Consider the following 27,056-nt stretch of genomic DNA (forward strand, 5'->3'; position numbering starts at 1 on the left):
AGTTGCAATGTAATATTAAGATTTTCCATAGCTAATTGTATAAACGTCCAAACATAGTACTTGCCAGGGCACAGCCCCAGACTGCGGACTCAAGAAACACGGTCGTTGTGGGGACTGGGGGATCAGCCTTTGTAGTTCACCCAGTTCCTCACTATGGGCAAAGTCCTCAGACCTCCAACTCCAGGGCTCACTCCAGAGAAGAGGGGATGGGAATGGCCCTCACTGGGCCAGGCTCATCAACAGTGCTGTGGGTCTTGCTGTCCCGTTTTATACCAGAGGAAACCGAGGCACAGAAAAACGCACAGCTGAGCACACAGCTGGCAGACAGGGTCGGCCGGTTGGCCAACATCCCAAGACGTGAGCATCAGGCTGAGTTTAGGGAGGTGCGTCCTGTGACAAGGAGACGAACCCAAGACAACCTCGGATATCTCCTGTGCAGCTCTGCAGCACCGGGGACCCAGCTGTCTGGCCAAGAGGCAGGGTTCACTCGGTCCCTGTGGGCGCCACCTCGACAGGCTCCAAGACTTCTTCACTCTAAGCTCTCTGACCTCTGGGAGTTTTCCAAGCCCCTCCTTAAAGGACCAGCAGCCTCCGGAAGGATCCCTTAGCTCAAGGGTTTCAAAGGAACCCTGTTTAGGGACTGGGCTCTAGCCCCTGCTGTGCTATGTGAGCTCAGGAGAGCTGCTCTCCTTCTCCGGGCCTCAGTTTTCTCATCTGTAAAATGGCCGTGGGTATTTAAGTGGGAGTAGAGAGCAAAAGATATAACTCTGAGGGATGAACTCGCAGAAGGTCTTCTTCAAAAGACAGCAGGCACATCTAGGTATCTGGGATGACAGGAGAACGATGTCTCCTGGAAGCAGGGGAGGGACTAGATGATCTCAGAGAAAGCCTCAAACCCTCTGGGCCCACCAGGAGGTCAGAGGAAGGTGTGCGGGAGGGCGGTCAGCTGGGAGAGTAATGGTGAGCCGCCTAGTCCCCGCAGCCCCGAACTGCGTCTAGAACCGCGTCGAATCCTAGGCCTGGACCTTGATGGTGGCCAGGGAAGCTGAGGCCCCCGGGACGGCACTGCCCTCTAACCCTGCAGGTACCTCTCTCACCAACCTCCTCTGCCCCCCACCACGATGTCAAGACCCTAGCCCCATAGTGCAAGGGGTGCGGGGTAAGCAGAGATGGGGTCCTGACCCCAGGGTGCTCCACGTCCAGAGGGGAGAGACATAGGCTCCTGGCCCCACGCTCACAGACACACGGGCTCATGGAGCCTCGCAGGAGGCAAAGAGCTCCCACCCAGGCCTGGCATCGAGCAGGGGTAAGAGACCAAAACAAGGAAGAAGAGAGAGGGAGAGAGGATGAGAGACAGCCAAACTGAAGACAGGGAGCCCAGAAGGGGAGGGAGGGGCGGAAGGGGGAGGGAAAGAGCAGGCAGGCCTGGCGGTGTCCCGACGCTGGCGGCCGCCCGGAGCCACCAGCCCGGCCCTCTCAGCTCCCAGCCTCTGCACAAACAGCTCTCTCCGCCTGCAGCACCCTGTGCCCCGTCTCTTCCACTCTTACTCGACCTTCCGAACAAAACTCAGCTGCTGTCTCCTCCAGGAAGCCTTCCTTGACTAGCCTTAAGCTGGCTCAGCTGCCTTCCAGAATCACTGGGTTTCAGGCACTACAGAGTCCCACCAGGGTCCTCTCTGGTCCAGCATTCTGACTTTGCAACGGGCTTTCCCTAAATCGATTCTGGTCTCAGTCTGCCCCTCTTCCCCGGATGGCCTTCTACCCACTACTACAGCTGGCCAGGGCAAGTCGGGGAGGTACCCACGGGTCCTGGGAAGATGTCCTGACCCTGCCCAGAGAGGAGCCTGTCTGCCGGAGAATTTCACAAGGTCCACTTAGACCAGCAGCTCTTCCCCTCCCCCCAGACGGCCAACAGGCGGCAGTGAGCCAGGAAGCTTCTTAAATAACCCAAGTAATAAAAGTGGCCAATTAAGAGGGTGGAAGGCAGTGTCTCCACTGCGGGGGTGTCTCTCCATTGAGCTGCAGACGCGCAGGGGGCTGTGTGCAGGAGCACATTCCGAAGTCGGAGCACGGAGGCCGGAGAGCGCTGAGCAAGCATCTCGGAGCCAGCCCCTGCCCGGCGCGGCCCAGGCCAGGGCCCCAGCGCCCCCCGCCCCTCCCCACAGAGCCCGCGGCCTCGCTGAGCTTCATCACGATAGCTGCCCGTGCCTCAGCGCAGTCCTCCCCTTTCTCTCGCCACTCATGCAATAGGGCTGGTGGTCCTCATGCCGCAGATAAGAAATCAAGGTCTCCCTCAAGGTCACGGGGCTGATAAGCGGTGGAAACACTCCTGGACTCCTCTCTCCCTGACCTCCAAGTCACGCACAAAGGCTCTTCTCTGAGCTGTTTCTTTTCAAAGGTTTTGTCCAGCACCCCATCCCAGCTTGACTTGCGACCAAGGGAAGATGTGCTATTAAGGCAAGGTGGGGACAAGACCTTTCATGGAACTTCAAGTGGCCCCTGGTTGCCCAGGAAGCTGGAGAAGAAGCGTCTGTGTGGGTTTGGGCCCAGGGCCTCCGAGCATGGTCATCACAGGCACAGCACGCGACAATTTATAAAATGCTGCCACAGGGATCACTTGGTTTAATCTGCCAAACAGCCTCATGAAGCCAGGTTTATTACCCCCATTTCACAGCAGGGAAAACTGAGGGTCAAAGCAAGAAAGCTGCCTGCAATTGATATGCCCCTTCCTGGGTACCACAGAGTGTAAGAGGTTGGGTCTGGAGCCTGACTTCCTGGGTTTGAATCTTGGCTTGCTGCTTCCTGTCTTGGCCCTCAAGGTCTCAGTTTTAGCATCTCTAAAATGGGCCACTGATAGTTTGCAACTCATAGGGCTATTGTGAGGTTCCACGAATTAAACTGCTTTGAATAGCACCTGGCAGAGTGTAAATGGTATAGGAACATTTTTTAGCTAATTAATTACTGTTTACTGTGCCCGTAGTCTGCATGGGTACTATTTGGGCAGGGATTGTAACGTGGTATTGTCCCATTTGCCTGGTTCCCCAGACCCTGGGCTGCTGAGGGCAGGGGCTGTGCATGCTTCACCCCAGTGCCCAGCACGGGGCCTGGCACAAGGTGGGTGCCCAGCCACTGTCCAGAGAACAGAACTCCAGCTTCTCGGACACCCATACCCAGCAGTCTCATCTTCCCCACCAAGAGACAAAGGATGACTGTAACAAGTTCCCCATTCCCTGGCGAAGTTCACAGCACCCACCGAAAGCAGAAGTCAGACCTGAGCCCAGGGCGCAGGCCGGCTTCCCTCCGGCCACCGGAATGCCCGCTGCCCTCTCCTGCTTATCATCAGGCAGGGAGAGCCCCTGACCACTGCCCAGGGGGCCCTCGGTGCTGGGCATGACAAAGGAGCATTAACTTGGAGTGTGAGCCCCAGATCCTGCCCTGGGTCGGCAAGTGAATTCTCCTTTCTGATCTAAATCAGATCACATGGAAAGTGCTCGGCAGGTAATGATTCGTGTTCCCTGCTCACTCTCCCTCCCTCCTTCCCCACCCACCTGGATATGCCAACTAGGAACTCTCCCCTACCCAGAGCTCGGTCCTCAGCGGTCCTCAGCGAGCAGTGGGGCTGGACCGCCCTCCAAAGCCGCCCGGGAGGCTCATCTGCTTGCCCCTGGCACTGATTCATTGGCTTCACAAGAAAATAATTACTCTTAAGTCACAGCAGGAAGTCCTCCCCGCGTGGCAGCCACCTCCTGTTCTGCCACCGCTGCAGCATTGCTGTGAGGCGGGGAGACCCACCCCTCAGCCTGCCTCCCGCCTGCCTCCCGCCCTTCACCAGCTTCAGGAGCCTTCAGCATCTTTCCGGGGAGGAGCCTGAACCTGGGGTCTGGAGACCCAGGCTGCCCTCCTTTGAGATCTGGGGCAGATGTCTTCACCCTTCTGAACCTCTCATCCGTAAAATGAACAGTAATCAATTCCCACTTCTCGGGATGGCTCTAATAAATAAATCTCACTTATTGAAAAATTTCCTCCCAAGGCCTAGCACATAGTAGGTACTCAATGATGGCGACTAACCCATTATGATTTATTTTAAACCTTTTGGCCAATGTTTCCACATCCCACGGTTTCAGTTGATTTTTATATCCACCCTGGGAAGCAGAACTCATAAGAAACTTTATCCCCATTTTACAGAGCAATTCATCAAGGCACAAGAGATTAAACAGCATGCACAGAATCCAGGTCACTCTAGGAAAGTCACAGACACCAGTCTTTCCGTGGTCCCCACTGCCAGGTGGGCAACGGGAAGCTCAGCCCACAGCACAGGCAAACCAGGGCCATGACCAGGGTGCCCCCGGGCCCCTGGGCAGCTCTAGCTGCCCCCTGCCACACCTGGGGGGCTCAGCCAGGCCACAGCCCCCGGAGGGAACCAGTGGCATTTGCCAGGCTTAAGTACTGAATGACAACTACTCTTGTACCAGGAACTAGGGCAAAAAACCACATCCTGCCCAGGAAGCCAAGCAGGGGTGCCCATTGGGGGTGGGAGGGCACTGCCCTGGCAGGCATCAGCAACCTTCACCAGCCTCGTTTCTGGCCTAGAATCTTCTAAGCACCTCACAGCCAGTCATGCCCAGAGGCTGCACCACCCCCAGATGCTGCCAGCAAGGTCAGGGACCACCCTCTCCCCAGGGCCCAGCCTGGTTCTTGACTTCTGCCCACCTCACAAAGCTGGCACTACCCAGCCCTTAGGGCGCCCACCCTTCCGCCCTGTGAAATCTGGCCATGTAACTCTTAGAACTTCACGGTCTACAATGTGCTGTAGCCATGTGAGCCCATGGCCTGTCCTTCGGTGTCGGGACACAGATTTCAGCAACCCCCTTTTCCAGATGAGAAAACTGAGACTCAGGGAGACAAAGGGAAAGCCATCTGTATATCCCGTGCTGGGGGCCCAGTGTTTGGCATCAGTAGATGGGTTTTCATTCAAACTTGTTGGAATGATGTGTCAGGACCAGAGTCCTGGTCTCCCGACTCCAGATCCAGACCTTTCGCTCAACAAGCCGCAGGCCGGCCAGATGTAGAGTCCACGTGTGTCGGTCACCCATGGCCACGCAGGCCTACTGGGGCCTGCCAGCACGCAGCAGCCAGGCACACAGAGCCTCCCTCACTGCACAAGTACTTGCTCAGCTCGGACGCCGGCCAGAACCTGGCTTGGCTCTGTGTGTACAAGATGAAGAAGGCAGACCCGGAGCCGGCCCCCACAGAGCTTACAGTCGAAGGAAGGGTTAGGGTTAGGGTAGCTACGTTCAGGGTGGAGGGTGCTGTGCCAGGGGAGGCAGTGGGCGCTCAGGAATGCCCGACGGAAGGTCAGGGGAGAGCCCAGGGAACGACAGGGCTGCCTCCCTCCCTGCCGTGCGCCTGCAGCCATCTGTGACCTGGGAAATAACCCGAGCGCCCGGCCGCAGCGCATCAACAGGATCAAAAGCCAGGACTCCGCAGGCAACGCCCACAGCCTCCGCTATCACTGACTCGTGGCACGGTTCAGATGAATTCCCCTGGAAGTCCACGCATCTCCTGGCGGCAAAGGACGTGTGCAAGCTCTCTGTCTACCCTTCTGTGTCCTTCAAATCCCGACACGTGTGGAGATGCAGGCACGGGCTTGGAGAGAGAGCCTGACGGCGCATGTGTACATGAGCGTGTGCGCACGCGTGTGTGTGTGTGTGTGTGTGTGTGTGTGTGAGTGTGTGGCTCCGCATCCGGTGGCCAAGGAAAAAGCCCCGCCTCGAATTCCTGGGAGAAGGAATCTTTAGCGTCAGCTGTCTCCCTGCTTCCTGCTTCCTTTACTTTTCTGGGACCTCATTCCCTTCCTTCTAGCGTAAGGCTCTGAAAATCCCTCCCAAATTTGTCCCCAGAGAGCCTGCCAGCCAAACCAAGAGATGCTGGAAGACGAAGGAGCTAAATGGAGTGGGGTTTGTGTGTTTCTTTTAAAGGAGGCTGGGAGAAAGGGCAGGGGGTGACCGGAGATTTCCGGAGACACAAATCAACCAGTAAGAGTAGGAAGAACAGTCTCCTTAGATGCTGGACAAAGAAGCAGCCCTTTCTCCCTCCGCCCCCAGCACCATCTCCGGCGCCTTCCAGGGGACAGAGAGCGACGACGTGTCCTGAAATGGATGTGCCCGGCGTCCAGTGCCTTGCCGAGAAACCCTTGTAAAATGAAAGGAACAGATATCGCTGGGGGTGGGAGGCGGGGGTGCTCTGGGATGGGGGATGTTCCGGGAGCCTGCCTCATGTGCTTACCCCAGGCGCTGACTTACCCCCTTCTGACCTCTAGGGGAGTTAGTCTCCCTCTTTCACAGATAGCAGCGGGCCAGTCAGCTCAGAGAGGCCACGCAACTGCCCACAGTCACGCAGAGACTGGGAGAGCTGGGATTCGATCCATGCTTCCTCCAGCCAAAGCTGCCCCCTCCCCCACCGGGACAATCAGAAATAAAGAAGCTGTATCTGCAGCGGCTTCAGAAACAATGGAAGTGCGGGGAAAGAAGTCCTCTGAGCAGCTTTCTGGGGAAGTCTTGTGGCTTTGGGGCACTCGGGGGCCAACACCCTCCTGCCTGGGGCGTGATGGCAAAAAGACAAGGGACAGTCCAGCGGGCATCCCCCCAGCCCCTTTCTGGAGCTCTGCATTCGGGCTGACAGCCCGGCCCCTTCCGGCTCAAGATCAGAAATAGCTGTTACAAAAGTCCCTCCCATCCCCGAAAGTAGCTTTTTAAAAAATGCTTAAAGGCAGACACATAAAAAGGTGGAGAGCGTTCTGCCAAGTCCCGACAGAAGGCAAATGGTGCAGGCATCGCCTCGGGGCAGGAAACAAAACTTTCCATGACAGATGGACGTTCTGCCTGTCTTTGTGGGTCAGCTCCCTCTGGGCCTCAGTTTCCCCGTCTCTAAAGTGAAAGTATTCCGCTGAATCAGCAATTTCTTTCTTTTCTGCTAAACTGTAAAATGCTTGGTTTCCAAACAACTCTCCCGCAGAATATCCATTTGAGAGCCACGAAAATGGAGCTGCTGTGGTTGATGGGGGCGAAATCCTAGGTGGTCTGCCCCTAGCTGTTCCCCAAATCACCTCACAGCACCCTGCTCCAGATCCCAGGGCTCCAAAGAGCCCACCTGAAAACCACCAGGCTGAAGGATCACCATGGTCCTCCAGGACCTCAAACAGAGCTCCAGTGAAAACAAACCTAGACCTCCAGGCAGACTGGAGTCGGGGCACAGACACTCAGCAACGTGCAAGGGCTGGGAACAAAACCAGCCCGGTCCAAACCATGCTGGGCCTGGGGCGGGAGAGGGGGCGGCCGGGGACAGAGAAAGGCCCCCCTGCCCTCCCAGGAGGCAGACAGAGCAGCCCTGACTTGGACCCTCCAAGTCACAGACAGAAACGCTGAGCGAGCTGGGAGGGAGGGCCTATAGGAAGCCTGTTGGGTATAGAAGATCTTCGGCTCAGAAAGAGCAGCGCCTGGCCCGAGGTTACACAGTGCCTCACAGCAGGGTGGGGTCTGGAGAACTCCAGGCACTGGAGTCTGGGTCCCTAGGATGCCCATTCTGAAAACACTCCGCCTGCCTAAAGTTCAGCTACATTCGGCAGGAATCTCCCAGGGAAAGGCCCCCAGCCTGCAAGCTCAGAACAGGATATTTCGGTGACACTATGTGGAGACAGGGTGCCGATGTTTGTTTTGGTTTCCAAATCAACGCTTGACAACCTTGTCAGCTACGGTTTCAGTGACCACACTTCCCGCATGGTAAAGAGCTCGGAGCTGATTGGCCCAAGGGGAAATCAAAGCAGGAGTGAACAGGGTGAGCCCAGGCATCCCAGGCCAGGGGCTCTGGTTTGGGTAAGCGTTTCCAAAACATGGATCCTATACCAATGACGCACATGAGATGATGTGCGCTGGTACACAGAAGGTAACTTTTTAAATTTACATTTTATTGACTATGTGAGTGCGTAAACAAAATGTGGTCTACCCACATGGAAGAATATCATTCAGCATTACAAAGGGATGTACTGCTGGTATGAGCTACAGCCTGGATGAATCTCACAAACATCATCTGAGTGAAAGAAGCCAGGCAAAAGCGACAACATGCTGCCGGACCCCGTTTATATGACGAGTCTACAGAGACAGGAAGCCGGTCTGTGGCTGCTGGGCTGGAGGAGAAGTGCGGATTCACTGCAGAGGTGCAAGAAAGATCTTTTGGAGATGATGTGAGTGTTCTAAAACTGGACTGTGCTGATAGTTGCACAGCTCGATGGATTGACTAAAAATCATTGAACTGTATGTGTAAAACGGGAGAATTTTGCGACATGCAAATTATACCTCAATAAAGCTGGCTGAGATGGCTGGATGGCATCACTGACTCGATGGACGTGAGTCTGAGTGAACTCCGGGAGCTGGTGATGGACAGGGAGGCCTGGCGTGCTGTGATTCATGGGGTCGCAAAGAGTTGAAAACAACTGAGCAACTGAACTGAACTGAACTGAACGCTGGCTGAAAATTTAACGTTCAAAAAACTAAGATCACAGCATCTCTGGTCCCATCATTTCATGGCAAATAGAAGGGGAAAATGTGGAAGCAATGGCAGATTTTATTTTCCTAGGGTCCAAAATCACTGCAGACGGTGACTGTAGTCATGAAATTAAAAGACACTTGCTCCTTGGAAGAAAAGCTATGACAAACCTAGACAGCATATTAAAAAGCAGAGATATCACTTTGCTGACAAAGGTCCATCTAGTCAAAGCTATGGTTTTTCCAGTAGTCATGTATGGATATGAGAGTTGGACCATAAAGAAGGCCTGAGCACTGAAGAATTAACACTTTCAACTGCGGTGCTGGAGAAGACTCTTGCAGGTCCCTTGGACAGCAAGATCAAACTAGTCAACCCTAAAAGAAGTCAATTCTGAATATTCATTAGAAGGACTGAGACTGAAGATGGAGCACCAATATTTTGGCCACCCGGTGGGAAAAGCCAACTCATTGGAAAAGACCCTGATTCTGTGAAAGACTGAAGGGGCAAAAGGAGAAAGGGATGACAGAGGATGAGATGGTTGGATGGCATCACCGACTCAATGGACATGAATCTGAGCAAATGCCAGGAGATAGTGAAGGCCAGGGAAGCCTGGCATGCTGCAGTCCATGGGGTCGCAGAGTCAGAAACGACTTAGCAACTGAACAGCAACAACAAAGCTGTTTAAAACATTTTACAAAAATAATAATAGAGATGGTGATACGTGACTATGGCCGCGGTTCATGGAGGCAGAACCCCAAAAGTTCCCAGCTTGGAAAACACTGAGCTACACAACCAAGGTTGCCCTTTGGAGAGGCAGAAGAGCATCTCCAAGGCAGCGAGTTCCTCCAGGTGGACAGGGGAAACTCTGGAAACTTTCCTTCCCTAGGACAGGCTCTTTCTTTTGGTCACCTCTTGGGACCCCATGCTAGATATCCTGGAAGGATCTGAAGCCTTCAGTGGCCAAGAGCCCAGGTAAACACACTGGTCTCATTCTCTTATGAGCATAAGATCAGAAGCGGCCTAGGAGTTCAAACTCAGATTTACATATTGCCAAGGCTGGGAAGACTCTTTGAGATCATCTAGTCCAGTGCTTCTTACGCTTTTCAAAAAGGTTGATCATACGCCTGCCCTCTTCCCAAAAGAAAATCCTATGAGAAACCCAAATAAAGAAACAAATAAATACAGAATATTATTTGTATGAATCTATTGTAGGCTCAGTGAGAAAACAGTCACCAGTCCTTGAGGTTGACGAGCCCATTTTGGTCTGTTAACACTTAGAACTAGGATTATGGTTGACAGGTCCACCTTCAGTTTAATTCTATCTCGGGTTTGGGCCACAGAGTATCAGGAAAATCCTGACTCACACAGATTAGTAGCTACAAACGGGACCAGCTTTTAGCAGTTTGCTTTCTGATCTCAGAATATTCTTCCGATGAAGAGAAGGCGGGGGTGGCTCTAACTTGACTCTGAACCAACAAATCAACGTTAAGTCGACTTCCAAGAGTTAACAGTAAGAACTCAAAAGTGAGTGAGCATATTTTCATGACCATTTGATATTTTTTTAAACATCAGTTTTTATTTAACATTCAAGGAATGCCTACGGCATCTCTGAGGCAGCCTGGAGCTTCAGGGACACTTCTAGCCCACCCTCTTCTCTCCTTTACAGACAGGGCAACTGAGGCTCGCTCAAAGGAGGAGGCAGATGTGCTCTGGCAAAAATCCCACTTGAGCCCTGAATCAATTTCAGAAAAGATGCATCTCCCCAATTCACCAAAAAAAAAAAAAAAAAAAAAAATGGGGGGAAGAGAAGGTGCACACGCCCCCTACAAGGGTGGGAAGAGACACACACTCACCCTCCACCTGTCTCAGCAGCGCCCATGTCATTCCAGGGCAGCACCAGAAGCTGACATCACACCCCACACCCTGGGTGCAACTTGAACTGGGCATTGCTCAATGCCAATCCATCTCCCTCTAGGACTGGGCACAGTGTTTCCATCTCCTTAGTAGCCAGGTCCGAAAAGTGCGCACACACACACACACAATAAAACAAACACCCCACAAGCCTGGGGCATGACGACACCATCGGCAGTGGCAGACCAAAGGGCCCTCCCAGTTTCACCATCAAGAGCAAGCGCCTGTTTCCCTGCCCCACCCCAACAAAGCAGCCCACACAGGGCAGAGGGGTGGCCTCCCCATGGCAAGGCACCAGGCCATTCTCGAGTCCTGCAGAGAGACAACCAGACATTTCCCCAGGAAGCCAGGCTCTGCATGGGAGACTGGAGACTCTGGGCAAAACTGCCCCCTTACAGCTTGACAAAGAGTCTCTCATCTTTAATAACGTCAATCTGATTACTTCATACCTTCCAAAAGGCATCACCGGCCTACTCGCCCCTTATACAGCTGTGGGTGGATTTTATCATTCCCATTTCTCTGATGAGTAAACAGGCTTCCAAGTAGTTCAGTGACCACTCAGTTCAGCCAGAGGTTCTCACTGGCAGGTGCTGGAGGTGGCACTTGAATCCTGCCCAGTGGCCAGCCCACCCAGGTGAGACGAAAAGGGAGGAGACCCATGGCCAGCTGTCTGTGCTCTCGTGAGCACTAGGACACAGGAGCGGAAGGAAAGATGCTTCTCAGGGCATCCTCCAAGCCCTGGGGATCAGAGCCACAGTTCCCAACGCAGAGATGCCCATGCCTGGGACAGCAAAGGGCCCTGCTCCCTTCCTGAGACGCTACAGACAAACCCCTCTCCTCTTATCAGTAGGCCGATTAGGTAAAACTGACGGCCAGGTTGCGGGAAGGAGACAATGTCAGTTTCCCAGCTGGGAATCCAGGCTGGGCAGAAATGTGCTAGCCAGTTCAGCAGGCAGTCTGTGCCGCACTCCAGCCAGATCTGGTGGTCTGGGTCCATTCACTGTCCAGGCTTCCAGCCTAAGGTTATCTTTGCTTGTGTAGATAACTCAGTCTTTAGGGCTGAGTTTCTTGGGGGTCCAAAAAAACCATGAGAATTCGGGGTAGGGAGAAGAGAGGTGAAGGGAGGTGTTTCTAAAACTCGTGGCCAGTCTGATGTAGGTCTTGTTATCCAGTCCAGCCAACCGGACACGAGAGAGCTGGAGCAAGACAGCGGACCCTGGCCTCAGCGCACAGACCCAAGCACTCTGAAACACTTGATTTTTTTTTAAATTCAAGGAAAAATAGAAAGTTAGTGGATTACTTAAGAGTTGTTTCTTTTCACCCATTGACAGAGGGGAGCCCACTTTCTACATCCTTGGGGAAAACACCTAAGTTGGAAGACAGACTGGCCAGGAGTATCTCACATCCCAGCTTCACCATCTATTAGCCAAGACCCCTCAGGCAAGTCACTAGCATCCGTGCCTCGGTTTTCTCATCAACAAAGCTAGGATAAGAATGCCCCACACTTTGTGTTGCCATGAGGATTAGGTGACATCACATAAAACACCTATGGTCATTATGTCACCTAGAAAACAATGTGCCTGGTCCGGTGACGGAGCGGAGGTGTCCCCCACGGTAGTCAGCGCCGGTCCCCATCCTCGGAACTAGAAAACCGAGTTTTCCAAGTCTGCAAACACAGCTTCCAGCCCCACCTGCTAGGACCAGCTGGCCGCCCACCCCCTACCCCGGCCCCTCCGGAACGCACACATTCCGGGGCCGCCAGACCCGAACGACCCCCAACCCCCCACCAGGGAGTGCGGGGGGGGCAGGGCGGGGTCCCACTCACCTCCGCTTGTACTCGTCGCGCTCGCGCTTCACCTTGGCGAGCACGTTGTAGAGCGCGCGGATCTCGGGCGTGATGGTGTCGATCTGCACGCCCACGCCGTCGGGATGCACCCACGACACTCCGGGGCCCTGCACGGTCTCCACGCCGCCGCCGCCCGTGCGCCGCACCTGCGTGTAGCTCCAGATGGTCCCGGGCAGGCGGCCGTAGTACTGCGGGTGCGAGCCGCCACCGGGAGGCAGGCCGCCCAGGGCCGCGGCGTGGTTGGCGTTGGCGCCGGCCGCCGCGCCGCTGCCCGGCCCGCCGCCGGGAGCGGGGGGCCGCAGCAGCTCCGGCCCGGTCTGCACGGCCTGCTCGCGGGAGAAGGTCTTGTAGCGCAGCCGCCGCTCGCGCTCGCTCTGCTGCTGCTCCAGCTGCTTCTCCAGCAGCCGGTTGCGCCGCTCCAGTTCGTGCACCTTGGCCAGGAAGCAGCGGAAGCGCACGTTGAGCCCCTTGAGTAGGTGGATGTTGGAGCCCAGGTCGTCCCGCAGCGCCGCCGTCACCGGCGACGGCCCGGGCCCGGCCCCGCCGCCGCTGCCGCCCCCGCCGGGGCAGCCCCCAGGTCCGCCGCCGCCGCCACCAGGCGGGCAGCCGAAGGCCAAGGCCATCTCTCCGAACAGCAGCGAGTTCACCATGCGCCGGCCGCGCGGCTCAGGGCCCAGGGCCCGCGGCTCTAGGTGCGGCTCCAGCTCCGGGCAGGGCTCCCGGCGCGGCCGGGACAGGGCGGACGCGGGATCCAGCGCGGCTGGCCGGGCGGTTCCAGATGCGCGCCAGACGCGGCCTCCGCGATGTCGGCGAGCCGGGCCGTCCCCGGGTGTGGGCGCCGCGGCGAGGGAAGGGACTCGGGCAGCAGTGGAGGCCGCGGCGGCTCGCAAGGGGCGGCGAGGGTCCAAGTCCCGGCGCCGGGGGCTGTCGGAGACACTGTGGAAGCGCCGCGGCAGCCGCGCTCAGAGGACTCTCCGCGGGCACTGCCCCTCTGCGGCGGGCCCCGCCCACTGCAGACCTAGGCCCCGCCCCCGGACGCGCCCCGCCCACCGCGCCTTCCTCTGCGGCGCTCCCGGAGCCAGAGGCCCTGCCCCCAGGTCTCGCCCCGCCCACCGCGCCTTCCTCTGCGGCGCTCCCGGAGCCGGAGGCCCCGCCCCAGGCCCCGCCCAGCCCACCACTGCGGCGCTCCCGGAGCTGGAGGCCCCGCCCACCCCGGTCTCGTCCCGCCCACCGCGCCTTCCACTGCGGCGCTCCGAGAACCGGAGGCCCCGCCCAGCTCCGGACTGGACCCCTTCCTCCCCTGCGCCGGGTCCTGTGGCCCGGCCCGGCTCCGATCCTTCTCCCGGGGACACGGCCAGCAGAACTGCACCAGGCATGCGGTCAGGTGGGATCGCCGCAGAGCCAGCCCGGCCTCTTAAAGGGACCGGCGGCCTCGGCAGCGCTCGCTTCCCCCTCCAGGGAGTCTCCTCCCCCGCGGTCTTTGCCAAGGAGGCTACCCTTTTCTTCCAACCACCCCAGATCCCGCGGTCCCCCATTCCTGCGGAGTGAGGGGGACCTCGGTCCAGAAGGGCTGGGGACCAAAGCATCCGAAGGTGCATTCGCACCCACCCCCAGTCCAGCGTGGCGCGGCCTCAATCGACCTTCCCCGGATGAGGCGGCGCTTGCACCGGCACGTCGCCCACGCAGTGGACCCAGGAGGGCTCCTCCACCGCTTACCCCAGCCTCTCGTCCCGAGATAGGCCTAGGCTATACCGAGCCGGCTGGTCCTCGGGCCCAAAGACGGACCGCGCGGATGCTGGGGACCTGCGTAGGGAAACTGAGCTGAGATCCTCCGGCACGTGATACCTGCAAGCTCAGCCTGGGCTGCTACCACTCCCCGGCCCCGAATGATCACCTCCCCACCACCGCACAGGCTGAGATGCAGCTGGCCCCAGAGTGGGGGTCCATTTCATCAACCGCGTGGGGGGCACTTGAGGGCAGAACAGATCTAGAGGGCGGCGCCGACCCAAAGACGCATTCATTTATTCACTCAAACCTGTTTTCAGATTTACCACCCTAAAAAGAAAAGTTCTCCAGTCTCCTGGTGTCTCTTAAGGTGTTGGTCGTTAAGTCGTCTCTGACTTTTTGCGACCCCACGGACTGTAGCCTGCCAGGCTCCTCTGTCCATGGGATTCTGCAGACAAGGATACTGGAATGGGTTGCCCCTCCCTCCTCCAGGGGATCTTCCCCTCCCAGGTATCGAACCCCTCTCCTGCACTGCAGGCAGATGCTTTACCACTGAGCCACCAGGGAAGCCTGGTGTCTCTTAAACCAGTTTGCACACATCTCTGATTATTTTTTGAATACTGATAATAGTTCCCATTATTGAATGCTAAGTATGTATCAGGTGCCATACTTGTTATCCCAATATTACAGAGGTCGCTGAGACCAGTGGAGCAGTGATCCACCCCTAAACACACACTGTAACCTGCCTACACGATGCGGCTGGCCTCTTGTCCATTTCCCCAGTCGAAACCTCAGAGGGAGGTGACCCCCACATTTGAACGCCTGGGGCTGGCAGTGTATGCATTTAACCAGATACGTGGCATGTTCCACATTCTTTCGGCTGCATTTTTTGAATTGCAATTAAATTTTTGTCCTATTAACTTAATGTGTTTGTTCTCTCTCTTTGTGTGTAAGCTTGAGGGCAGGTACCCTTTCTCAGAGGGACAAAGGCTTTGTGTTCTCAGTGACAGAAGAGACATAAAGGAAACACGGGCATGCTCTGGGGTGAGGTCGTGGCTGTGATGTTAGTTGGCTATTTTTGATTCAGTCACAAGAGCAAACCCCAGGTTTCCTTCCCTCAACCCCAGCTCCTTGCTCCATTCCAAACATAGGCTCACCTTTCCAACACCCCCAGCAGAAACTCACCTGTCTTAAAATCTTTCTTTGCCTTACCCAACCAGATGTGATGACTGCTCTTTGGTCTTTGTTCTCTCCTCTCTTGGTAATTTTCTTGTTTATCTAACCTAAAGAATCAAAGCTGTTTGCCTTACAGCAGGAGTTCACGGATTCCCCAGGGTGGGGTGGGGATTGCTAAGGATAGAATTCTGCAAAGTCCATGATATAGACAAAAGTTACATTTTTATTTTCACTAGTACCTGAATCTGGTAAAGCATCTGCCTGCAATGTGGGAGACCCGGATTCGATCCCTGGCTTGGGAAGATCTCCTGGAGAAGGAAATGGCAACCCACTCCAGTGTTCTTGCCAGGAGAATCCCACAGATGGACGAGCATGATAGGCTATAGTCCATGGGGTCGCAAAAAGTCGGACACGACTGAGCGAGCTTCACTTCACAGTACCTGAATCAGTTCAGTCGCTCAGTCATGTCCAACTCTTTGCCTGAATGCTATTTAGTATTTCCTTTGATCATGAATGCAGGCAACAAGAAGTCCCTGTGATGTTATTACTAATAGAAATCACAGGTATTTTCACATCACCTTCAGTTTTTATATATCTCAAAGTATCATTTAAGCTACCATACTCTTAATATCATATTCAATTCACCAGTAAATCTTACTTAATGTATTAATAAACATGTTACTATATCACAATTTCTTTAGTATTTTGATAGTTGTATTTTAGTAAAATTGTTACTGGTGTCTGAATGCAATATTTTAAAAATTATTATGAGATGGATTCACAGGCTTCCCCAGATGCCCAAAGGGCCTTAACCCACAGAAAGGGTTAAGAAGCCACACCTCGGGAGCAGTTCCTTGCCACCTTTTCTCAGACAGATCTGTCCTGCTAACCACAATGCCCTGGAATCAGGGTGTGAAGCCCTCCTGGAGGGGCCAGGTGGGGTGGGGGCACCTAACTCTGTTCTGGGCCTGGAGAGACCCAAACAGTCCAAGATCATTTACTGACCTCCTGCTTCAGCACAGACCTTGCGCTAATTCTGGGGAAACAGCCGAGAACAATGCAAGAGCTCCAGAAACCCTGGGGGAGCTCGTGGAGACAGACAACACCTCACCCCCAACAGTTGCTACTCCATACCTTCCATCAGGCCAAGGGTCTTGCGCCAATACTAGGTCAAGTTCAGCACTGAACCTCCATATCCCAGCATGATGCCTGGCACGTGACAGGTGGTCAACAAGGATGAGTTTAGGTAAACAACTGGACGAGCTGTTGGCACTGGAAAAAAATCCCTGTAAAGTACCTAAGAGGTATTCAATACATATTAGGGTTTCACATTTTAATTACATTTCTTTGATAACTTTATTGAGGCATTTTTTACATATCATGTAATCCACCCATTTCAATGGTTTTTAGTACATTAACCAAATTGTACAACCGCCACTATAAATCAGTTTCAGAAGATGTCATCCCTCCCAGTAAGATCTCTTTTACTGTTACTGTTTCCGCCTCCCGCCCCAGGCAACCGTGATTGTCTCTCCCTCTCTGTAGATTCGCCTTTTATGGACATTTCCTATAGATGGAATCATACAATGTGTGATCCCTCTCGCCTGGCTTCTTTCACCAAGTATCATGTTTTTCAAATTCACATTATAGCATCCGTAGGACCTTCCTTTCTATTGCCAACCTCTTCTAAAATTTGGTAGTTTGAATTTTGCATTACCTTATTTACTTTTCTGCACATCAATTCCTCATCTGGAAATGGGCCTAATAAAAATATCTACCCGGGGACTTTCCTGGTGGCCCAGAGGTGAAGACTTCACCTTCCAGGGCAGGGGGTGCAGGCTCAGTCCCCAATAAGGGAGTTAAGATCCCACATGCCTTGGGCCACAAAAGCAAAACATAAAGTGAGCAATATTATAACAAAAATTCAATAAAGACTTAAAAAAAAAAAGAATATCTACCTGGGAGGGTGGTTAAGGGTTAAATGACTTAATGCATATAAAGCCAGCACGCAGTAAATGCTCAGTAAAATGTTAGCTATTATCACCATTATTTCTTTTTCATTCTTTTTGCTTATGCCAGTGTGAAAAGCCCATAAATGTCTCAAGAAGCAGGGCAAAAAATAAGCCTCTCCCACGATCCCACACCCGGTGGCCTTCCCCGTCATCTGAGCCCAGTTCTGTTGCCAGGAAGAATGAACTGCCCTCTCCCTTGCATCCCCCATTCCCACCCCCAGGCTGCAGTTTCTAGAACATTCCCATCAGGTGTCTTCACGGCGAAATGAAAGACAGCAGTAAAACAGGGCTGCACGGAGAAAAGGGAGTGGCTATTAGTCCCACATGGAGCTCCAGGTGGAAATTAATCCTTTAAAAGGCACAGGCAAATTCTTGAGAGGGCCCATCTCTCCTCCCCCCAAACAATAATGACAATAACAACAGCCAGAAAAAAAAAAGAGCTGGCAGAAAGGGTGACTCTCGCCCATCCCAGCAGCCACGGCACGCTGCCCAGCCTCATCCCTCCTGGGCACCTCCAGGCTTACAGGCGGCTTAAGCTACCTGTTGGCTCAACAATTATTCTGGGTGGGTTTGCCTTCCTCGAAAAGGGCGTGGGTTTCACCGACGTCAGGGCGCCAGAGTGTCCCACTGGCTGCCCAGACAGCCCTCTTCTTGGTCAGCAGAACTCTGGTTGCTCCCAGGGCCTTCTCCAGGCCTCTCTCACGCAGGCCAGCTGGGCGGTATGGCAGTGTGGTTACAGGCAGGGCGTGCAGGGCCAGGCTCAGTCGATCACTGTGTGGCCATGGGCAAGTTACTCACCTGTTCTGTGTCTCAGTTTCTCCCTCTGTAAAATGGGATGGTAGCAGTTTATGGGGTTACCATGAGGACGAAACAAGTCCACATGGCTGAGAGCAGTGCCTGGCATGCTTTAAGTGCCAGTTATCGTGAATCAACATTCCTCAACCCCCTGCCAGGAACCGTTCTGGGGGCGGGGGGTCTTTGAGCTCCATGTGACAGGAAGTAAAGGCTGAGGGTTGCAGAAGCCTAACCAGGGCCATGCTGGATCATTCTAGAGGGAGCCACAAATTTGGATAGGCCCTTGCTTTTAGGCCTTCTTCCATCATTTCCAAATGACTGCGCCTGTTAAACATCTTCTTTGCATGGGTGCCAAGTCGCTTCATTTGTGTCCGATTCTTTGCAACCACATGGACCGTAGCCTGCCAGGCTCCTCCATCCATGCGGATTCTCCAGGCAAGATTACTAGAGTGGGTTGCCTCACCCAGGGATCAAACTCATATCTCTTATGTCTCCTGTGTTGGCAGGTGGGTTCTTTACTACCTGGGAAGCCCAGTATCTTCTTTACCCTGACTCGATCACTAAACCTCTGCATGTTAAAGACCCTTCTTACAGATGGGGAGCCCAAGGCTCAGGGGGTAAAGAGCCTATCCCAAAACACACAATTCACAGCACAGTTGAACTCTGAACCCAACTTTGAACTCCAAGCCCCATCCATTCTGCTCCTGCTCTAGCCTCTTCCTCGACCACCCAAAGATGGAACATTCAAGCATTGATCTGAGAAGTGAGCCCCTGAAGTGATTTCTACCATCCTGTTCCATGGTGTTGGCCTTCAAGTGAGTAGAACCGGGCACGGAGAAGCGACCAGCAGGGACATCGTCAGACGAGCCCAGAGCCGCGATGAGAAGCAACACCGCACGCTCCCACGTCCGGGTCTTTACACATGCTGGTCCCGCCTCCAGGGACACCAGTCCCCTTCTCGCTGACTAGCTCTCACTTATCCTCCAGATCCTGGCTGTAGCAGCACTTCTTCATTTGCTGTCTTGTTTCGACCTTGCATTAAGGAATGATGTACATTCAACAAATATGTGTACAGCTCGATGAATTCCTACACATGCACACCCTAGGGTACTCCACACCCAGTTTATTTCCCGCAAACAGAAATCTCCCTGGTGACCCCTTCCAGTGACACCTCCCAAAGGTGATTGGGCTCTGACGTCTCTCACCATGGATTCCCTTCTAGCCTCATGGACAACAGAATCGGACAGTACGTTTTTTCACTTCTTTCGCTCAGTCTCATCTGTGGGAGACCCACCCACGCAGTTTGTGCTGCTTTGCTGGGTCACATCACGTGCTATCAACACATCACAGTGTATTTCTCCATTCTACCATGGTGGACATGTGGGTGCTTTCTAGTTTGGGGCTATTTGAAGTAAAGCTGCCAAGAGCCTTCTCATTTCTGTCTTTAGGTGAACATAAGCATTTGCTCTTGAGGAGAAACTGGGGAATGGGATTGCTGTGTGGCAGGGGTTGTGTATGTTTAGAGTTAGTAGATATAGCCAGACAGTTTTCCAAGTTGGCCATCTAAATGTATACCCCCAGCAGCAGCATATGAGAATTCAGATTGCTCCAAATCCCAGCTAATTGTCTTGTTGTTTGGTCACTAAGTTGTGTCCGACTCTCTGCAACCCCATGGACTGTAACCCGCCAGGCTCCTCCATCCATGGGATTTCCCAGACAAGGATACTGCAGCGGGTTGCCATTTTCTTCTCCAGTGGATCTTCCCGACCCAGAGCTTGAACCCCATCTCCTGAGTCTCCTGCACTGGCGGGCGGGTTCTTTACCACTGGGCCACCAGCTGTTTCCTTGTTCAATCGCTCAGTCGTGTCTGACTCTTTGTGACCCCATGGACTGCAGTGCGCCAGGCTTCCCTGTCCTTCACTATCTCCCAGGGTTTGCTCAAACTCATGTGCATTGAGTTGATCATGCCATCCAACCATCTCATCTTCTGTCGCTCCCTCCTTCTCCTGCCCTCAATCTTTCCCAGCGTCAGGGTCTTTTCCAATTAGTCATTGGAGCTTCAGCTTCAGCACCAGTCCTTCCAATGAATATTCAGGGTTGACCAGGCAAGTCCAATATTTAGTACAGTCAGAGATCAACACTAGGATTTACTGTATAACATAGGGAACTATATTCAATATCTTGTAAAAACCTACAATAGAAAATCATCTGAAAAAATATATCAAAAAAATCACTTTTCTGGATACCTGAAACTAACACAATCTTGACAATCAACTCTACTTCCATAAACATATTTAGCGTAATCAGTGCTTTTTTATTTTAAGGGTAGCACTTCCCCTAGAACCGCTCTGCACCCTCAAAAGCAGGGTAGGTAGGGACCTCTTCTCACTCTTCCCCACTGTAGATTCATTTGTCCGTAGCATTCCCACTAATTCCTTGTCTCCCTCATGGCAGGAAGTGAGGGCTCCTTAAGGAAGGGAAGGAAACCATCTATCTCCTTGGAAGGGAGAAGCCAGGCCCTGTCACCCCAGCCCCAGGCCACTTGCCCTCTGCCAGTGCAGCCGGAAGTCCAGCCCCCAGCCCCCAGCCCCCGCAGGGCCCTCTCTCTGATGCACCCTACGCTATTTCAAGCCCTGAGCTTAATGAGATGGCCCCTTCCTGGATGTGTGGTGCGGGCCCTCTGAGCCTCAGTTTCTCTGTCTATAAAGCAGCTACCATGCCTCTGCCCCATGGGGTCGCGTTGTGCGCTGTGCGTGCTCAGTCTGTCCGACTCTTTGCAACCCCATGGACTGTAACCCACCAGGCTCCTCCATCCACGGGATTTTTCCAAACAAGAATATTGAACTGGGTTGCCATTTCCTCCTCCAGGAGATCTTTCGAATCCAGGGATCGAACCCACATCTCCTGCAGCTCCGGCATTGAAGGTAGATTCTTTACCCACCGAGCCATTTGGAGGAGCCCCTGTGAGGCTGTGGTAGGGGCTAAATGAAACACTATTACGTTCCTGGAAGGGAGCCTGACAGAGGTGGGTGGCTCTTTGCAGTCACTTGAAAGCCTGTCGCCCTCTGTCAGAGATGACCTCCCAGGCTTCCCTGTTCTGGTTGTCAGAAAGCTCTACAAAGTGCCCGGCTGCATGATGCAACACATCCATCTCTGCCCGAAGAGACAGGCCTCTGACCCCAAGAACCAACAGGTACTTCTCTCATTTCGCTCATTCCTCATGCTGTCCTTCTCAGATCCGTCCCAGTAGAACTAGTCTATGGGCCAGGCATCATTTCACATGGATCACCTCATTCTCTCCAAACCTCACCAATCTGAGGAAAGACTCTCATTCTGCTTTTACAGATGGAGAAACTGAGGCTTGGAGAGGAAAAGCTAGATTCTTTCCCTTGTCCCAGGGCCTGGCAATCTTAGGTCCGAAACCTTAAGCCAGGTCCTGCCTGGACACTGCAATGTCCACATCGACCTCAGGATGAGCAAGGACCCTGCAGCTGCAGGGTGTGGGTTGTTGCCAGGGAGGCCCTGGGAGTTCCAGGAGCAAGATGGGGCAGGACAGGGGCGTCTTCACCCCGTGGGGACCCTCCTGTCTCCTCCACTGGCTTGCTTTGCTCCCATTAAGAGATGAGCTGGGTAAATTCCCACATAACCCACCTCCGATTTCTGGTTTGCAAACAGCTTTTCACTTGCCAGGGAAAGCACTCAGAGGAGGCAGGTCCTCTGTGGCCTCGTGGTCCTGTTTCTCCTGAAACAGACACCCCAGTCATGGGGCTGCCTCGCGGGAGGTTAGCCAGCAAGGAATGAGTCAAAGCCCTTCTTCCCGGAGGCCTGCCTCTTCCAGGGCCATGAAAAGGAGGAATGCGTCTGAACTCATCCCAGACCCTGATGACAGGACCGGCTCCCTAATTGTCCTGAACGCAAGTTTGAAATGACTCGCCGCAGAAGTCACCATGTCAGCCTTGGTGACTTCCCCGATGGCTATTTCGTAACTGCAGAGTTTTCAGCCAGCCAGAGGCTTCCTTGGTCCACAACCTGCCCTGCACCTTCCAGCATAGCTCAGATGAGAGGCGTCACCTCCGTGTCCAGCAACTGGGGATTGACTGCTTAAGTCATGACATGTCCATAAGAAGTCATACTCAAGAAATCCTGAGGATAACACACACATCTTTATTGGCACGAAGGAGGTCCTCCAGTTATCACTGAAGGGAAAGGGCACCACTGTGAAACACTATAAAACCATATCATTTGTACGTGGGATCTAAAAACTGAGACTAGTGAATATAACAAAAAATAAACAGATTCACAGATACAGAGAACAAACTGGTGGCTACCAGTGGGGGAGAGAGCAGAGGGGAGGGACGAGACGCGGGCAGGGGGCCACAGGTGCCCTACTGTGTATATAAGGAGACATTGTACAGCCAGGGGATACAGCCAATATTGTGTAGGAACCATAAACTTTAGAAATTGTGAATCACTGTCTGTACGTCTGTAACTTATGTAATACTGCACATCAACTATACTTCAATTAAAAATTAATACAACTATAAAATCCCACTTTTAAAGTATTCATCTTTGGTCTGTGGCTCTGTCCACATGTATATACATGGGGGAAAATTCTGTAAGAACATCCCAAAGGTCAGCTGACGGTTTTTGTTCTTTTACACGCCTTTCAGTGTTTTCTGAATAATAACATATACGGATAAAGAACTAAAGAATCTCTTGATGAAACTGAAAGAGGAGAGTGAAAAAGTTGGCTTAAAACTCAACATTCAGAAAACTAAGGTCATGGCATCTGGTCCCATCACGTCATGGCAAATAGATGGGGAAACAGTGGAAACAGTGACAGACTTTATTTTTGGGGGCTCCAAAATCACTGCAGATGGTGACTGCAGCCATGAAATTAAAAGACGTTTGCTCCTTGGAAGAAAAGTTATGACCAACCTAGACAGCATATTGAAAAGTAGAGACATTACTTTGCCAACAAAGGTCCGTCTAGTCAAAGCTATAATTTTTCCAGTGGTCATGTATGGATGTGAGAGTTGGACTATAAAGAAAGCTGAGCACCAAGAATTGATGCTTTTGAACTATGGTGTTGGAGAAGACTCTTGAGAGTCCCTTGGACAGCAAGGAAATCAAACCAGTCCATCCTAAAGGAGATCAGTCCTGAATATTCATTGGAAGGACTGATGCTGAAGGTGAAACTCCTATACTTTGGCCACCTGATACAAAGAACTGACTCATTTGAAAAGACCCTGATGCTGGGAGAGATTGACAGCAGGAGGAAAAGGGGACAATAGAGGATGAGATGGTTGGATGGCATCACCGATTTGCTGGATATGAGTCTGAGCAAGATCCAGAAGATGGACAGGGAGGCCTGGTGTGCTGCTGTCCATGAGGTCGCAAAGAGTCGGACATGACTGAGCGACTGAACTGAATTGATATAAATATATATGTGCATGTGTGCGTGTGTAACACATACAAAAACAGTTGCAAGTCACCACAGTGGTAAGGATATCAACACCATTATCTCTTAAACCTCACGTCATTTGACAAAGCTGGTCAAATTCTGCCTGAATTTTAAAATGAGCCCTTATTACATTTAAAAGGGAGCTTCTCAGGTGGTGGAAAGCAGTAAAGAAACTGCCTGCCAATGCAGGAGACATGAGAGACAGGGGTTCGATCCCTGGGTCGGGAAGATCCCCTGGAGGAGGAAATGGCAACCCACTCCAGTATCCTTGCCTGAAAAGTCCCATGGGCAGAGGCGCCTGGCGGGCTACAGGCAACAGGGTCACAAGAGTCGGACACGACTGAGCACAGCGCAGGCTTTTCAAAGGAGAGAAATAGAAAAGCTGTTTTCACTTCAGGGGAAAAAAACCCAACATTATTGTGTAAAATAAAAAGCACTGGGCCAAGTGGGAGATCTAAAGATGCGTGGGATGCGGACTTTGACTTCAAGAACTTTGCAGCCCCAGGTCCTGGAAGAACTAGACACGAGCTCACCTCGAGTAAGCAAGACCAAGAGAGGCAGCTGGCAGAGTGTTATAAGGACACGGAGCAAAACATGTCACTTCAGGGGCAATGAAACGATTTACTGAGCACCTACTATGTGCCTTCTGCCCAGAGCATCTTCTATTTCAGGCTCACAACAGCCCTTGCGATGGGCACAACTTCCACCACTGTACTCACGAGAACAGCCAGGCTCTACAAGGCTCTGGAATTTTCCCAGAGTTGCGAAGCTAGCAGCAGCACAGGTGGGAATCTGAAATTCTGTCTCCAAAGCCAATGCCTTCTCTCCCACTCCTCACACTCCCCCCATCCCCAGGGGACTGGGGTCAGGACAAAACAGCTTCTGAGGGGATACTGCAACAGCAGAAGAGGCAACAGCAGCTATTCTCTCTCCAGGTCTCCGCTGTCTCACCTTTAAATTGGAGGGCAATATACCCCACAGGGCTCGTGTGAGGGTTAAAAGAGAAACCCAACATATTGCCAGGCAGAGACACCAGAGACAGTCATGCCTATAAAGCATCTGGAACACATGCCTGATGCATGCTGAGTGCTCGGTTACATAGAGGCTGCAGTGGACTCTGGAGTCAGGTTGCCTGCGTTTGTGTCCCTTCTCTGCCACTTACCGTGTGATAGTTGGACAGGTTACCAATGGTCTGTGCCTCACTATCTCCATTTATAAAATGGGGTGACAATAAAAGTCCCAACCTCAGGCTTTTGTTAGGACAAGAAAGGGAAGGCATATAAGGGATTCAGACCAATGTCTGGCACGCGGTAGGTGGGTAATGAATGGTCGGTATCGTTATTCATATTACTTTGCGCTGCAAAGACTTCTGAAGCCAGCAGAGCCTGATCCTTGCTGGTAAGGGTTTTAAAGGACCGCCCCCAGCCTTGAAATGTAAACATCCCTGGGAAGAGCAGTAACACCACTGGTTTCCGTCTGCCAACCCTTGGAAAGATGAAGGCGATGGTGTCATAGGTAACGATGAGAGATGGAGATCCAGGGGTCAGGCCTCAGAGGGAAGGGAAAGAACCTCTTCCAGAAAAACCTAAACTGGGAAGAAAGGTCAGTTCGGACACAACCCTAACATTTAGCTTCTCACCCAGCCCAATGCTAGTAGCTCAAGATGAGGCAGAAAATGGCGAATAATTGTAGCTCATGTTGCTGAGTAGTTGTTATGGATCAGGCGCTTACCTGCCTCCGCTTTATTCACACAGGCAATCATTTGACCCTCAGGCGATGCTATGAGCACACGCTCACATCCCCATTTTACAGATGAGGAAACGGAGGCCCAGGAATCTCAACTGACTTGTGAACATCACACAACTAGTATGTGGTCCAGCCAGGGCTGCCCCTGTGACTTGCATGCCCCCCGGTTCAGTGGGTGGACAGACCCCTCCCTTTACTCCCTGGATCCCCACCTCCCAGGCAGCCAAGAAAAGCCTCTGCCACTGGGTTGGAATCCATCCTCGGGACCTTCGGCCTCCTTTGGAGACAACCACCGAGGTTGTCTGGGGGAAGGAGCTTGTCTGGCCGGTGGTCAGGAGTCCTCAGACCTCAGCCCTCCTCTGGGGGTCCCATTCGAGGTTAGCCACCATCCTCACCTATCAGGGGAAAGTCAGGCCCCCCGGCCCACAGGCAGGGCTGACATCTGTTTTGGAGGAGGCTTTGGGGAGGCACAGGTCACCCCCTGTGACCTGGATGGACTCTGGTCCCCTGACCTGGAGTCCAGGCCCGCCTCCCAGTGCCCAGCCATGCCACGGCTCAGATAAGAGAGTGGCAAGCAACCGGAGAGGCAACCGGAGAGTGGCAACGCTGTGGGCCCAGGGTCGCGGCCCAGGGCCAGTGACGCCTGTCCCTGTCCTGCTGCTCACCCAGGCGTGAGTCACCCTCTCAGAGCCTCAGACTTCCCAGCTAAAACATGGTGGGGGGCTCGGGAGAGACAGTCTCGCGGGGCCGTTCAGCTCCCCCCAGATTCGGTAGTTCTAGGATAGAGTTCTCTTCCTTCTTGGTGCTCACAAAGCAACAGGAAGACACGGTCCTTACCCTCAAGGAATTCGAGTGGGGCGGCAGGGACAGCCACCTCCCAGCCCTGTCCACACCCAGCGCCGAGTGTTACCAAGTCCAGGCTGGCACTGCCCACCACACCGCAGACCGATAAACCGAGAGACGAGTCAATAGGGCAAGGAATCGCGACTTTATTCAGCAAGCCGGCAGGCCGAGAAGATGGTAGACTCGTGCCCCAGAGACCATCAGGGCTCCTCTATGTAAAAGGGATGGGAGGAAAGTCAAACATTTCCTGGTCCCGGTCAGCCGCCAGAGTCACTCACAGGTGGGCCTGGTCAGGATGCAATCTGTGAGCTAAACAAAGGTATTTTAGCTTAATGTCATTACTTGGGAGGCAGGGTTCCCAGAGACGGACCATTAGGTATAATTTAAGCTTATGGGTAACATCCGTTTCGTGATTAACTTGTAATAGCATCCGAAGGGCCTTCCCTATTACACAAGTGTGTGACGTCAAGTTATTTTTCTCTGAGCCTCAGTTTCCCTCACTGTAAAGTGGGCCTATAAGAGCTACCCTTAAAATTATAGTGTTACCACATGAGACACACTTCACACCCACGAGGATGGCTATCATCCAAAAAAAAAAAAAATGTGGGGGGCTGGAATTAACAAGTGTTGACCAGAATGTAGAGAATTTGGAACGCTCGTGCACCCCTTGTGAGAATATAAAAGGTGCAGACGTGATGGGAAACAGTTCAGCAATTTCTCAAGAAGTTAAACATAGAACTACCAGCAGTTCCGTTCCTAGGAGTATGTACCCAGGAATTGAAAGCAGGGACTAAAAGACATCCTCACCAGCGCTCAGAGCAGTGTTATTCACAGTAGCCAAGACCTGGAAACAAGCAAAGTGTCTGTCTATGGATGAATGAGTAAACAAAACGCGGCAAAGACGCCCAATGGGCTGTTACTCAGCCATAAAAAGAAGGGAGACTCTGACACATGCTGTCACACGGAGGAATCCAGAAGACATTATGCCAAGTGAAGT

General features: G+C 53.0%; 1 protein-coding gene across 2 annotated transcripts in view; it reads right to left on the reverse strand.

Annotated features, from left to right (window-relative positions):
• Window positions 1-13,269, reverse strand: part of IFFO2 (intermediate filament family orphan 2) — a 49,529-nt gene extending 36,260 nt beyond the window's left edge. For both annotated transcript variants that reach the window (XM_070382105.1, XM_005910221.3), the window contains exon 1: window positions 12,278-13,269. In XM_070382105.1, coding sequence (XP_070238206.1) covers window positions 12,278-12,948 — 671 coding nt within the window. In that variant the 5' untranslated portion in view covers window positions 12,949-13,269. The remainder of the gene's footprint in view (window positions 1-12,277) is intronic.
• Between the last annotated feature and the right edge of the window lie 13,787 nt (window positions 13,270-27,056).

This window comes from Bos mutus, chromosome 2, assembly GCF_027580195.1.
Source record: "Bos mutus isolate GX-2022 chromosome 2, NWIPB_WYAK_1.1, whole genome shotgun sequence".
NCBI lineage: Eukaryota > Metazoa > Chordata > Mammalia > Artiodactyla > Bovidae > Bos > Bos mutus.